The following is a 12,965-nucleotide window of genomic DNA, read 5'->3' as shown; positions in this document are numbered from 1 at the left end:
GAGATACTGTGCAATTCGATAATCTGAGATTGTGTATATGTGTACGAGGCCGGATGACAGCGCCGGTATATACACTTGAGAAAACAGATCATATCTTTTTCTTTTTTCTAGTTATGAGGAGGATGCAAAACCAAGTGTCGTGCAGAAAATATATACAGCCCGTGATATCAAGAAAAGCTGTAGAGATATATCATATGACATTCATATCAGATTTCTCACTGATGCTCTGCTACAGGCGAGCAGAGCCACTTATGTTGCGATCTATTCTTTTTCTTTTCTCCTCGATGGTACATGCAAAAATATAGATACAGGGACCCGAGTAAATCCCGCACTCCAAGCGTCTTCCCCGTCCCCTAACGATGAGCTCGCATAGAAGAATTATGATGGACCTAATATCATCAAGCTGCAGAGCAGAAAGAAGAGAAAACGAAGTACAAGGCTTCTACGCTTTGCGAGTGTTCCTCTTCATGGTGCGTCTCTGCTCCTTCTCCTTTTCACGCTCAAGGAACTTGCGTTGCTCCTCGGCGCTCATGGAGCGCAGAAGACGCTCGCGTTCCTCTTTCTTCAGCTTCTCAGCGGCAAGCTTACGCTCTTCAGCCTTCTCTTCCTCGTCAGCACGGCGCAGTTTCTTGATTTCCTCCTCGCGAGCGTTACGAATCTTGCGCAGAACTTCAGGGCGCCAGTGGGCCGACGCCACGAGGACATCAGGCAGACGCACGAATAGCTGGAAGAGAGGGAGAGTCGACTCGTAGCCAGATGACGGGATGCGGAGAGAGAGTTGGAGACGCTTCCTAGGGACAGTCTCCTCAATCCTATGGAAACTTGTTAGCGTCACACTTAACCCATAATCACGACAAAACAGTGACATACTTGGCCGGCTTCTCGATGGGCTGGTCCGAGATGATCAGATACTCAAATGCATCATCGGCCTGCTCAATAGCCTTTATAAGCTCCGGGGTAAGCAGAGTGTCAGTGACCTCGGCACTCTCGCTCATCACGGTAACCCAGCTGGGGAGCTTGGCGTTGTCCTTGGTTTGGGTCATAGAGACATCGTAGCGGTCCTGACGCAGCTTGCGCATGGTGTTCTTGTGCACAACAGCCCAGATGAAAGGGTCGTAGGACGAGTTCTGGACCTTGAGAGCGCCAGTGTCGCCAGCGGGGACAGGCACCAATTCCTTCTCTTTTCCATCGAACGCATACGCAACAGCCTCAACCCTCTCAACAGGGGCCGGCCAGCTTTCGAAGAAGATGCTAAGGATGTGGTCCATCAAGAAAATAACCGGGTTGTAGCGCTTGACCAGCTTGAGGGTAAGGTCCAAGAAGGCAACGTTCTGTCTGCCCGTCGCATACGAAGCGAATTCCTGAGGGGAGTTCTCCCTCAGAATAGAGTCCGGGGAGACCAACTCAGACGACGAAACCTGGAAAGCGGACCTGTCAGCGTGAACCCATCCCGCATTATCAGGTGGACTTACACCTCCGAATCCCACCGCGGCGAACTCGTTCTGGAGAACAGGAGCATGGGCCTGCGCCCAGGCCTTGGCCTTGCGCCTGTTCTTTTTCGTGCCCCAGAGATGGAAAATAATGATCAGGAGAATGAATGGCAAGATCATGGCCTCCTGCTTGAAATCTGAGGGGGACGTGCGCTCCCACACGCGGTACCATTTTGTGAACGGCACAGGAGCTGCGCCAGTGGTCTGCGCACCCAATTGAGCAGTAGATGTTGCAGCGGACGGTTCAGCGACGATCGAAACAGGCGATGGGTCTGGAGCACCGCCAAAATCCGCGAAATCTGCGATGGGGAGGAAAGTCAGTGAGCTGTCGAAGCGAGACGATTGAGATCGCAAGGGAAGTACAAACTAACCATCGTCGACCTTGGCTGGAGCAGGCGATGGAGACGCTCCACCAAATATGTTCTTGAACACGCCAGCCATGATGATAATATCTCCCTCTCCAATCCAATTCCCAGTCTGGGGATGTTGCGACGTGGCTCTGGACGGAGGAGAACAGAAGCGAAGAGTCCGGAGGTTTATGTCCGATCGAGCTAGTGGAAGCTTTGCGGAGGCCAGGCTAATGCCGAGCACGCGGCCCGCAGTGCGCTCCAGGCTCTGGTGAACGCTTAATATTTAATTAAAGATGTTTACGGTTCTCCATTCTATTGTCGTGTTTGATTTACCAGTTCAGGAATTTGTCTACACTTGAACGATAAAAGGAACGACTTGTAGCATTAGCTTAGAAGAAGGAAGTTGAGAGTTCTCAGGGCAGTAAATGACAGAAAAATATACAGATCCAGCTTTTCCTCCAATCCAAAAACATTCCCTGCGCTAGAAAAGATCAATCGATGAAAGAAAGAAAAAAAGCTGCAGCGAATGGCAAAGGAGTTACCGTATATCCAACACGCAAACCACAAAGCAGTGGGTAATGCCACGTAAATATTGATACACACGAAACTCCAGGCTTCCGATAAAAGACGCTTCCAGACATTAAAAATTCATAAGTCATTAGTTTTTAGAGTCGGCTTCGAATAAGACCGACCACGGTAAGAAGGGGCTCTTCGAAGCCCGAATATAAATTCGGTGAATACCCACAGCGTCAGCTCACTGGCCGTAAGCTGGAGGGGCTTCTTCAAAATTGCGGCGATCCCAGAAGCTGCTGCACTGGTTGGCCGACATTTTATCTTCCTGCATCCGCCGGGCGATCTCACTCGCCATCTTGGTCACCCAAGCCTGGTCGACGACACCACCGTGGAGGGCGGTTTCGTTGAAAGAAAGGATAGATGCAGGAAGGGGACGCGAAGGTCCGGCAGACGGTTCCGGTTCACGTTTCTCGGAAATCTGTAAAGGGCGATGTTCCGCATGAGCGGGTGCCCGAGGAGTAGTCTCAATATCGTCCGTCTTAGATAGGCGGCTGTTGTCCGCAGCGTTCCTCGGGGGCATAGACGAAGATCCCATAAACTCTGCCGGGAACGGCCGGGGATGCACAGGCCGATAATTGCTGGTTCTCCGTCGCTCTGGGATCGAGGGCAAGCTCAAACCATCCTGCGGGGACAAGGGCGGTGTCACAGGATCGTCATTCGCCTCTTCGCTAATGGGAGGAGGAACGGAATACACAGGGGCTGAGCATACAGAGGGCGCACTCGTCGATTCCGTAAATGCACTGTCTCCACTCATGCTCTCAGCATCATCGGTGGTCTTGGGACGGCGCAGATCTACCACACGCTTCTTGCGTCTTCGCGAATGCGCTTTCGAGTGACGACCGGATCCGAGACTCAGCCCGTATCCGCTGAAACTATGACTGGCCATCGATGGCCGGCTCTGCATAGAGATTGTACTGGCAGAGTCCTGGAAGGAGTAGGTCGAGCCCACGTTGGAATGTGTCCTGGACAGGGAGGGGCTCATGGGAGACGCAACACTTGCAGAACCGTCTGCCTGGTCTGAAGGAGATGTCCAAGCACGGTAGACTACTTCTCGGATGGATGGTGTGAAGAGAGATAAGGTCCGCTGCGAATCCGTGAGGGTAGCAAGACGTAGCAGATTCTTCCGCGAAAATAGAGAATGTGTTTCCACGCCCGAGTCCAATGACAAAGAGGCAATCTCTGAAGCATTCAACGGATTCCCAAAAGCGTCCACCGGATCTTGTGGCGGGCTGGCCAAGGGATCGTGCCCTGGTCCTTCTCCCGACACATTGTCGACCTTGTTCTGCTCCAGTTCTGCGGTACGATACTCTGGGACCCACAGACGCAGAGACAATCGATGGATAATCGCAGGCAACTCATCCATAAACAATATCCGCAGCTGTCCCTCGATCTCCTTCTGTAGATAGTCGCGGACGAAAGGGATGGAATCGAAGGTCGACGATACCTTCAGCGATTGCAACGGATCATTCCGGAAGACGAGTGTAATTCCCTTCTGCTTCGAGAACACCAAGATAATGAATCCGGACAGTCGAAAATCGGAGAGGGTGATCTGGAGTGGGATGGTCAATGGAGTCCTGCGACATGGTCAGTCAACGTCATCGCATGATCATGCGCAAAACACTTACGCTGCAGCCAGCGGCTGCGGCGATGCAAAAGCAGGCCGGGTCAGAAGATAAGTATTCAGCGGGTTGGCCTGCACCCGTGTCTTCAGGGTTAGGAAGGCATCGCCGCTATAGGACATCTTGAAGATGCCGCGAAACCGATCCTCCGCCAGATCTCCGATCTCCAAAATCTCCAGCTCCGGTGGTATCGACCCGAGGTTCAGCTCCGTGACGATAATGTCATCGACAATGATGGGCGGCTTGGGCGATTTATTGAGCGCCGCAGTTAAGAGATCCTGGGCACGGGTGTAAAAACCCGCATCCGCCATCAACGGCGACCAGTTGAAGTTGAAGGCCATATCGACGCATTGAGGTCAGGTTCAGACGACTGCTGTATACACCTCAAGCGCGAGAAAATCTTGTTCGATGGCCCGTGTTCTGGACGGCGACGGTTGTCGAGCGCAACGAGAGAATGACGGAGCGGAAAAGAGGAGGAACAAGGGCGATGATAAAGACCGCGGCTGTTGGATCGCGTGCCTCCGAAGATGTGCGTATCGACCCCGTGACAGACGATGTCTTCCGACAACACACGGACACTGCGACTCCAGGCCACAGATGGTAAATAGATCGGAGACAGTCGACCACACACAATATAATTTAGTGAATGCGACGGTGCCTGGACGAGTCTGTCTCTTTGACAGGCAGAGATCCGTGGTAAAGACAGCAGGATTATTATTATTAGCCTAGCCGGAACGAAAGGGGGAAATTTTCACACGGGGAAGCCGGCACGGGAAAGATAGGAAAGGGAACTTTTTATGGTCTTTCTCGCGGTACGTCACTGCGCCGCCCGATCCACCAAACTTGCCCCCCGTGAAGTTTGACCCGTCTTCTCGAAGCTGCTTTATTATTTATGGTCGATTCGTTAGTTACTCTTATTATTATTTATCTACGGACTGCGATCCATCTGATCGTGCTCGAGGCTTCCTGAGGGTTGTGCATCGCCTGCATAAGGGTGCGTTAGTCGCCGTTGTTGTGTTTACCCACAGCGTCAATATCATGACTGTCAGGTACTTAACTAATCGTTAGATCGGCTCATCCGTGACAATGGTGGCGGATGCTCTGGCCTCCTGCGAACATGGAAACACAATCTGATCGATGAAGCTATGCTATTAGATGATAACTATGGTACAGATAGTTACAGCAGATAACTTATCCAGGGCTGGTCTGGTGGAACTTCCTCCCAAGCGCCGCACACGGAAGGTCGCGCGATCAACAATTGCATTATTGTCTTTTCCGAGAACAATGTCCACATGAGCAATGTTTAGATACGTTCAAGCCCTGCCTACAGGATCCCAGCAACTGGACCCTAGATTATACCATACGAGAGTGCCTCTGGCTCCAAGCGGTCAAGCCGTCCCCGCACGGTGATACGATTATTATTGCTACTCGTGAGGAAGCACTCACCTCTCCAGACTCCCACTAATTCTCCGAAACGGCCGTGGGTCTTGCGCGACAGAAGAAGGTTGGAAAGTTTAAGACGCGGCATGATAATAATGTTGTTTCTCCTGACCAGGTCAGATGTCCCTACAACATGGTCACTCTCGATATACTTTGGATATCTAGAGCAGTTTACATTGCAAAGAGACACTCCCCATGAATTGTGAGCTAACCACACGATGCCTCTCGCGCGGACTCAAGTTATCCTCTCTTTTACCTCGCCTGAAGCCTAGGGCAATCTATCCCTGACGTCGCGTTGCATTGACCACCTCTTCATTGGTCCAAACGCCATCTGAAGTCTCCGCCAGCTAAATTAGGGATGATGTTAATCCATGTCAATAATATATGCTCGTCTTTAACGCTCGAAACTTAATTCAGCCTCCTGCAGACCCGCTGTTTGACATCGCGTCCTGAGATTCTACCAAAAACAAAAGAAAAAAACGCTTGCACAGCCATTTTTGTCCCTCCCGCCTTAATCCAGAGACGCGAGTATAGACTAGCGCAGGGGATCTTCCAACTCTAGCACCTTCCACTTCGATGAGAAGGCTGCAAATTGCTAGAAACCCCAAAGTCCTTGGAAAGAATAGCCGAGTCGAATAGTTACAATGCGCCTTCAATAAATGAGTCATTAATATTCAATCAGTCCTAGCAGGTCTCACGGACCTCCCTTACCGTTTGCTACAAAGCATTTCGTACGACTTTCTATCCCAGCCAATGTGCATGTTGTTTGTTTGTAGAGTATCTTCCTCAGGGTCAATTTGCGTCTGGTCCATGTATTCTTCCCTCGTCTCTCGTCCCTCGTCCCACATGTGTCGAAGCGCTTCGTATGGGCCTGGGACAAGAGGTTGTCCCGGGAGGGCTAACAAACAGCATCACCATCGATGCCGGTCATTTGAGACGCTGGGTAAAAGCGAGAAATCCACATACGGAGTAGATCCGCCAGCTGAAAACGCGATTAGCTTTCTGCTGTCTCTCGCTGCCTTAGCCCAGCGCGTCCGCGTCAATGCAAAGTTTTGCAGGGGTATACAGACCACGAGGAATTCGCGAGCAAAGACTGGACAGAGGCCGATACGTAGCTTCCATGGATATTACCTGAGAAGCCGACGTTGTTTCCAAATCTCAAAAGAGACCCCCCTGAAAGTACGCCACTCAAGTGTTTTGCACTGGGATAAGCCATTGAAGGGCGTCGAAGATCGACATGGAATCATACATCACGATTCACCGCTACTCTTGAGTCATATAGATCAGATTTATTGACAGCCCTGTCGGGATCTAACTAGCTTATATATGGTACATGCTCTTTCACAAGACGATGAGGGCGACTAGAACTGCCGCTATCCTCACCTCTAAAGCCGTCCCCGAGCAAGATGTCAAACGGGTATGTTACATCTATTCGCTCACGTAGAAACGAGAAATGGCGGTGACTTTAAGATATCTATCTTTGTTTGGCAGTCTATCTATGGCCTATGTTAAATGTTCTCTGAAACAAATTATAGACAACTGTGAAGACGACTCGTAGAATAGTCGTAGTAGATTTCGGGGTTTATAGAACTATCCTTCAACCCCTCTTTGCTATATCTTGGAGCTCTGCTTAATAACTCAAGGCTTAAAAAGGCCGGTAGATTAGTATCTTCACCGCGTTTATTGTCATTCTCTTCGCCTGTAGTTCTCAGTCGAACTACTGAGGAATCAATCCCTGTATCCTCTACTTCTACAAAATGCAATGCCCCACAGCGAGACAACATCCCAAGGTCAAGCCAATACGCCTCAACAACGAACTCTGCGCCAACCGCCACAATAAGATATTCCAGACAGGATGGGCTGGCAGTGATCAAAGCCCAAACCCCAGCTTCACAAACATGGTGGGCACGATTCTCATCGTCCGAAGAAACATCCAGACATCTAAACTTTGATTTGGTGAAATTCCTCAAACGCGCGTATTTATCCGAAACTAGACATTTTGTTATCTCTATAGATAACAATCTTATAATTAAGTAGTGCCTTTGCTATAATAAACGATGTCTGATATAAGCGGTCTCTTGTTACTCTGGCTATTATCTCTCGATAACTTTCTTAAAGTTCTAGAGAGAATAACGAATAACTAGCATATTGGATTAGAAATATAGAACTTAGCTTATCCGAGAGGCGCCCCCCCCCCACCCCCCTAAGCGGCTCGGGGTTCTATAACAATAATATTGTAGATCGTCTGTGGTAGTCAGTCTCCAACTGCAACATACGTCTGTCTTTGGTGTTGCTCGATATTTTTGGTTCTACACAAGGCTATGTCATAGTGCTGCACAGCCAAAGAAATGAAAACCCTTTACATGACTCTGGGTTAGGGGGAGAAACAGAACACAACGGAACTATTGTTTGTCAATTTTAGCCGCGATGTGACAATTTTTCATTATCAAGTGAAATTTCCTAGTAGGGGACTGATAGCCTTCAAATTCATCATCCTGTGTCAAGGCATATGGAATTCCCGTCTACGCGTTGCGTTCGTTGGTCTAAATACTGAGCCAGACAGTTCCATATTTGCGACAGACATGTTACAAGGACATACCTCCATCGAAGTAATTCTTTGACCGAAGCTTTGATGCCATACATGCATTACCACAAATGGCGTACGATCATAAATGAGTAGCCCGCTAACCGAGTCTGCAACCGGCCCATCATCTGCGATTATGAACTTATGAGCAAGTGCGATGAAACGTTTGCCTGGCACCTAAAGCATTTCTTATTATGAGCAGATCAGCATGACATCATTAAAGCAGTGCTTGATATTTCTTTTAACGAAAACCCTTAGCTGTCACTCTCTCGGCTATTCCATACTATACTTAATGCAAACGACAAGATGCCTATAGACCGATTTCATCTCCCCAAACGGTGGGATCCGACCCATTGTTGTGTATTATGTGGACTCAAGATTCCGACGGACGCGGATGATCCCAATGTAACGCACGAACGTGAGGATTGGAAAGCGATGGCCGAGAAACTACAGCGACGCAAAAGGCCATCACGACGTCTAGCAAGCAGAAGCCTAATCGTTCCTGCCACTGATTTTGAAAATGTAGAGTTCAGAAAGAACCCTCCCCAATGGTTATGCTTCCACCGAACAAGTTAAGATCTGCCCCTTTCCCTATCAACTATTGTTTTCTTTTAGCCATTCATTAGAAGCAAACGCTATTACATAGCTAAATTATATGCCATCATATTTTCTTTTAGTTCTCGATGACCCGAAAACGAACAAACTGCAAATTTCCGGGATATCTCATGGCTATTTTGGGTGGTACCCTCGTCCGGCGCCAGTCGATCCTAACAGGGCTGTGATTTATAGGGGAGCTATAAGAGAAGATCGTCGCTGGAATGTAGAGTTCCATATGGCTAATCTTTTTGAGCCAGATTGGAATAGAGAGGCAGGAGAACGCGTTGGGTATCCTATTCATGTGCACTGTTGGTTGCTTCTCGACCGGTTTATCGCACATAATGTTATCAAGCAGAATCTCAGGCTTTTCATCCAAGTCATTGAGGAATTTTGGAAGGCGAATAAAGAAGAATGGGGACGCTGGGTATTACATATTCCTGGTGATCCCGATCCTGAAATGGATGGCTGCTATGAAGATGGCATACACTGGCTTAAGCGACAGTCAGATGTTCCCAAACCTATGAATATACGAGTATTGGATGATGAAAAGTCACGTCCAGTGCACTGGCCAGCGAACCCACTTAGGATTCCTGACATCCAAGAGCTGACTGAGCGGGTTACTCGAAGTTATAACCACCTGCGACTTGATCGCCATCCAGCAAAAGCCGCTAATCTCCCCTTGGATATCGCAATGATTATCATTGACACAATCTATCAATCACAGCCTCATTCTCGGCAGAGGATTGAAGATACGCGAAATATCTTGGTTGCTTTTGGATGGATATTGCCTAATACATACTGGCAGTCGCGCTGCAATCCTCAACTTGTATTTGAAGTAGATGATCTTATTAAGGCAGGACCTGTGATTGACTGGGCTGAGTTCTGCCTTGGATTAGAAGAATTACTGCTAGATGAAGACTGGTACTGCAACAGCGGTTTGAATAATCGTGGTCGAATATTGAAGTTGTTTAAGGGCATCAAGGAGCAGTTTGACAAGACGATAAAGCAGGAAAACAGAACAGAGAGGGCCTAGACTTAAGTAGAGTATGTCTATCGGACCACATAATGAGGAGTTAATGATATTTTGAAGCGTCTAGCTAGAGAATATAAGTCTGACTCGCTTGATTACTCTATAATATTACGGCCCCGTAGTAAGGGACCGAGTCCCTGGTCATCAATTATCAGCTGTTTCCCATACTCCTAGAACGACGACGTTATTCATTCGACAAGGGATTTCTTCTTTGGTGGGAACATGGCTTTATGAGGGAGAAAATGCGTCCGTGGAGACTGAAAGACAATAATAGAGAAACTACCTGGGAAAGGTACAGAACATGGAGGATTATATAGAGCTCAGGAAACATGATAAAGGCTTACTTACAAGATACTGGCTCAATAGTAACAGAAGAATATCTTCATTTGTATACTCGAGGTCGATAAAGACTAAACCTCTTTTGTACTAGTCTCCAGTGAACTCTCTTGCCCCAGCAACCATACACGCTATACCTATATAGGGAGGAAATCAATACGCCCGGCCCGCCGCCTGGTCGGTCTTTTCGTCGTTAAGTCCTAGGACCAGATAGATAGATTGACGCTTGACAACTACCTTATTGATCCATCAGAGCACGCGACAGTTTGAATGTCAGACCGTGTAGTAGTTGCGATCGGTGATCGACCCAGCAGCTAGCGCAAACGATATCCCTCTTACTCTTCCACGACGCTCATTTCTTTTCGCATAACTAGAGCAATGTTCTCGCCGCCCGTCTCACCTCTGTCTACGCCACGCGCGACAAAAGGTCGCAGAGAAAAACAGACACGCACACGAACAGTCGCACCGAAGAGAGTCTACGGGAAAAGAAAGGCCAATGCGCCGCGAGCCATCCTTGAGCATGTCAGTCCGCTTCGAGAGAAGATCGCGGACGTTGAAGCCGGCGAGACTGCGCTGGATGATATGCAGGCAAAGCTAGAGGCTGTCAAGCTCGATGACGATGTGGAGGATGAAGACAATCCTGTGGTCGAAGAAAATGGAAATAAAGACGACGAACTGGTGGAAGCAATGGAGGTGATTACGCTCGAGGACAAGCGATATGAAGAGGATAACGTGAAGAGAGGAGAGCTGTCATCCCCGATATGCACACCGACCAAGAAGCGTGACAGTGTGGGAGAGGTTCGACAGAGGATAAGAGAGCATATCGCATCCACTCCGCTCAAGCATACGCCCAAGCCCAAGCGGAGGTGGCAGGTTTTGGCGGAAGTTCGGTTACCGGTGAAGCCAGCCTGCAGCGCTCAGGAAGAAGAGCCAGCGAAAGACACTTCAACATCTAATACGAAGGTGGTGACAAAAGATCAGACGAAAAAGAAGTCCAGACCGCGGCTATCATCGAGCTGTATCAAGGATGAGAAGACAAACGCATATGTCCGTCCTATTCTCGACGAGGCTATGTCTCCCATTGCTTCTCAAGGCGTTCAGAAATTCGATTCGTGGGCTGCAAGGACAGGGGACGTCTTCGACGTTGTCAAGATAGCTGAGGGCTCATATGGAGAAGTATACAAGCTTCGCATCAGAGAAGACGCCTGCAAGCAACAGATGTCAAAATCCAAGCTTGCGAAGCTGCGAGCATACGGCGACGGCGTGTTCAAGATTGTGCCGCTTCGGGCTAAAACGGGACCCGGTTCGAGGAAGTTTACTAGCATCGACGAGATCGCATCGGAGGTCAAGCTGTTGAAATATCTGGATCCTATCCCTGGATTCGCGAGGTTCAGAGAAATACACGTTGTTCAGGGACGGTTCCCGGGACCTTTCCAAGCTGCATGGGACATATATTCGCAGACCAAGGATGATTGCTGGAATCCAAACCCCGCGGATAAAAAGGCGTACCCTGATAAGCAGCTGTGGGCGATTCTGGAGATGGATGATGCTGGCTGCGAGCTGGAAAAGTTCAAGTGGTCGTCCGTCTTTCAGATATACGATATATTCTGGGGCGTTGCAATGGCACTCGCAAGAGCTGAAGAATACGCAAGATTCGAGGTAAGTCACCTCTGTACCATACCAAGCTCAAGTTCACTGACGCCATTCAAAAGCATCGAGATCTCCATCTTGGCAATGTCTGTCTTCGGACGACCCGGCAGGACGGCTCCATGGAGCCACCCTCATCCGTGGACAGCAAAGTCCTAGAGTCATCAAGTGGTTTTGGGCTCAGTTGCTTAGAGACGACGATTATCGACTATACGCTTTCTCGAGCTGAGCTCAGGTACAGCGAGAATCCAGACGAGCAGCCGGAGATCGCTTCGACCGATCTTGACAAGAAGCAAATCTTCGATGCTGTTGGCGTGGACGAGGATGAGAAGCTTCTGCGAAATACATACAGATAGTAAGTTTTGCCATTGTACTTGACAGCACAGCTTCTAACAGAAATCCCACAGTATGCGTGGTGAAGTCTATAAGGGTGACCCTCTTGATCAGGAAAAGCCGGAAGACATTCCTGGCATCTGGTCGGAATACACACCGAGGACGAATCTCATCTGGCTTCTCTTCCTGTTGAAGAACCTCCTCAAACATAAAAAGGATAATCAAGAGAAGCAGTCCCAAGCTCCGCGGAGACAGCCTTTGGGAGTGGCCTCAGGAAACGTGAACAAGAACATTAAACCAAAGCCGACGGCGAAATCACAATCAGGAAAGAAGAAGACAAAGGTCCTAGCCACCGACCTGGAAAATGAGGAACAGATGAACATTAACAATGAGGAGGGGCCCTCGAAGAAAGTCGAACAGACGCTTTCCTCCAGACTCGATCGGGCCCTCGAGCTTCTTGATCTCGAGAACGGCCATGAAGACATGTGTTGTGCAGCTGACCTCGTTGCATATGCCATTGACTCACAATGGCTTGACGAGAAGGATTTTTTCAATGCATGAATCGTCTGGAGAGGGCGTACCGGAGTGATTCTTTCACAGATTGGCGCTGGTGTGGGTTATTTTATGGATCAGGATAAGAGGGATATAGAGATAGGATGGTGTTTGGCGTCTATTATGGGGATATATTCCAACAACAGCAGGAGTACTGTGTAGGTTGGTCACTGCATTTTATACTATTTAGGGGCAGAGGCCATTTTCATATAATATATATTAGTGCATACTGCAACTTAATGACAGACAAATAAAACATGAAGCCTACCCGTATAGATTATCTGCATAACGGATATCGGCACTATGCGTGCATGTCTATTGGGATACTTCCTATCTGATCTCTAGAGTCTTATGAAGTAACTTCAACAGCCAAGGCCATGTGATTGATCAGACCTTCTAGATAGATGCTGGCTG

General features: G+C 48.8%; 4 protein-coding genes across 4 annotated transcripts; 2 read left to right on the top strand and 2 right to left on the bottom strand.

Moving 5' to 3' along the window:
* Window positions 1-184: 184 nt before the first annotated feature.
* C8Q69DRAFT_478086 (hypothetical protein) lies at window positions 185-2,016 on the bottom strand. Its single transcript, XM_028631356.1, has 4 exons — window positions 1,862-2,016; window positions 1,473-1,789; window positions 871-1,418; window positions 185-812 (listed from the first exon to the last, which is right to left on the bottom strand). Exons 1-4 carry the CDS (start codon window positions 1,929-1,931, stop codon window positions 443-445), a joined length of 1,305 nt encoding a protein of 434 aa, XP_028482325.1. The 5' UTR covers window positions 1,932-2,016; the 3' UTR covers window positions 185-442.
* A 578-nt stretch (window positions 2,017-2,594) lies between these two features.
* On the bottom strand, window positions 2,595-4,373 carry C8Q69DRAFT_447361 (hypothetical protein; the record flags this gene model as incomplete). The annotated part of the gene is made up of 2 exons (XM_028629203.1): window positions 2,595-3,987; window positions 4,039-4,373. The coding sequence occupies 2 exons, from the start codon at window positions 4,371-4,373 to the stop codon at window positions 2,595-2,597; spliced, it is 1,728 nt and encodes a 575-aa protein (XP_028482324.1).
* A 3,968-nt stretch (window positions 4,374-8,341) lies between these two features.
* C8Q69DRAFT_501046 (hypothetical protein) lies at window positions 8,342-10,015 on the top strand. The gene is made up of 2 exons (XM_028632354.1): window positions 8,342-8,627; window positions 8,734-10,015. Exons 1-2 carry the CDS (start codon window positions 8,363-8,365, stop codon window positions 9,684-9,686), a joined length of 1,218 nt encoding a protein of 405 aa, XP_028482323.1. The 5' UTR covers window positions 8,342-8,362; the 3' UTR covers window positions 9,687-10,015.
* Window positions 10,016-10,117: 102 nt separating this feature from the next.
* On the top strand, window positions 10,118-12,773 carry C8Q69DRAFT_87278 (hypothetical protein). Its single transcript, XM_028634122.1, has 3 exons — window positions 10,118-11,678; window positions 11,732-12,021; window positions 12,074-12,773. The coding sequence occupies exons 1-3, from the start codon at window positions 10,398-10,400 to the stop codon at window positions 12,558-12,560; spliced, it is 2,058 nt and encodes a 685-aa protein (XP_028482322.1). The 5' UTR covers window positions 10,118-10,397; the 3' UTR covers window positions 12,561-12,773.
* Window positions 12,774-12,965: the final 192 nt, after the last annotated feature.

This window comes from Paecilomyces variotii (genome assembly GCF_004022145.1).
Source record: "Paecilomyces variotii strain CBS 101075 chromosome Unknown C8Q69scaffold_12, whole genome shotgun sequence".
Lineage (NCBI taxonomy): Eukaryota > Fungi > Ascomycota > Eurotiomycetes > Eurotiales > Thermoascaceae > Paecilomyces > Paecilomyces variotii.
Note: the sequence above shows the minus strand (reverse complement) of the source record. Positions and strands in the feature narration are given on the sequence as shown.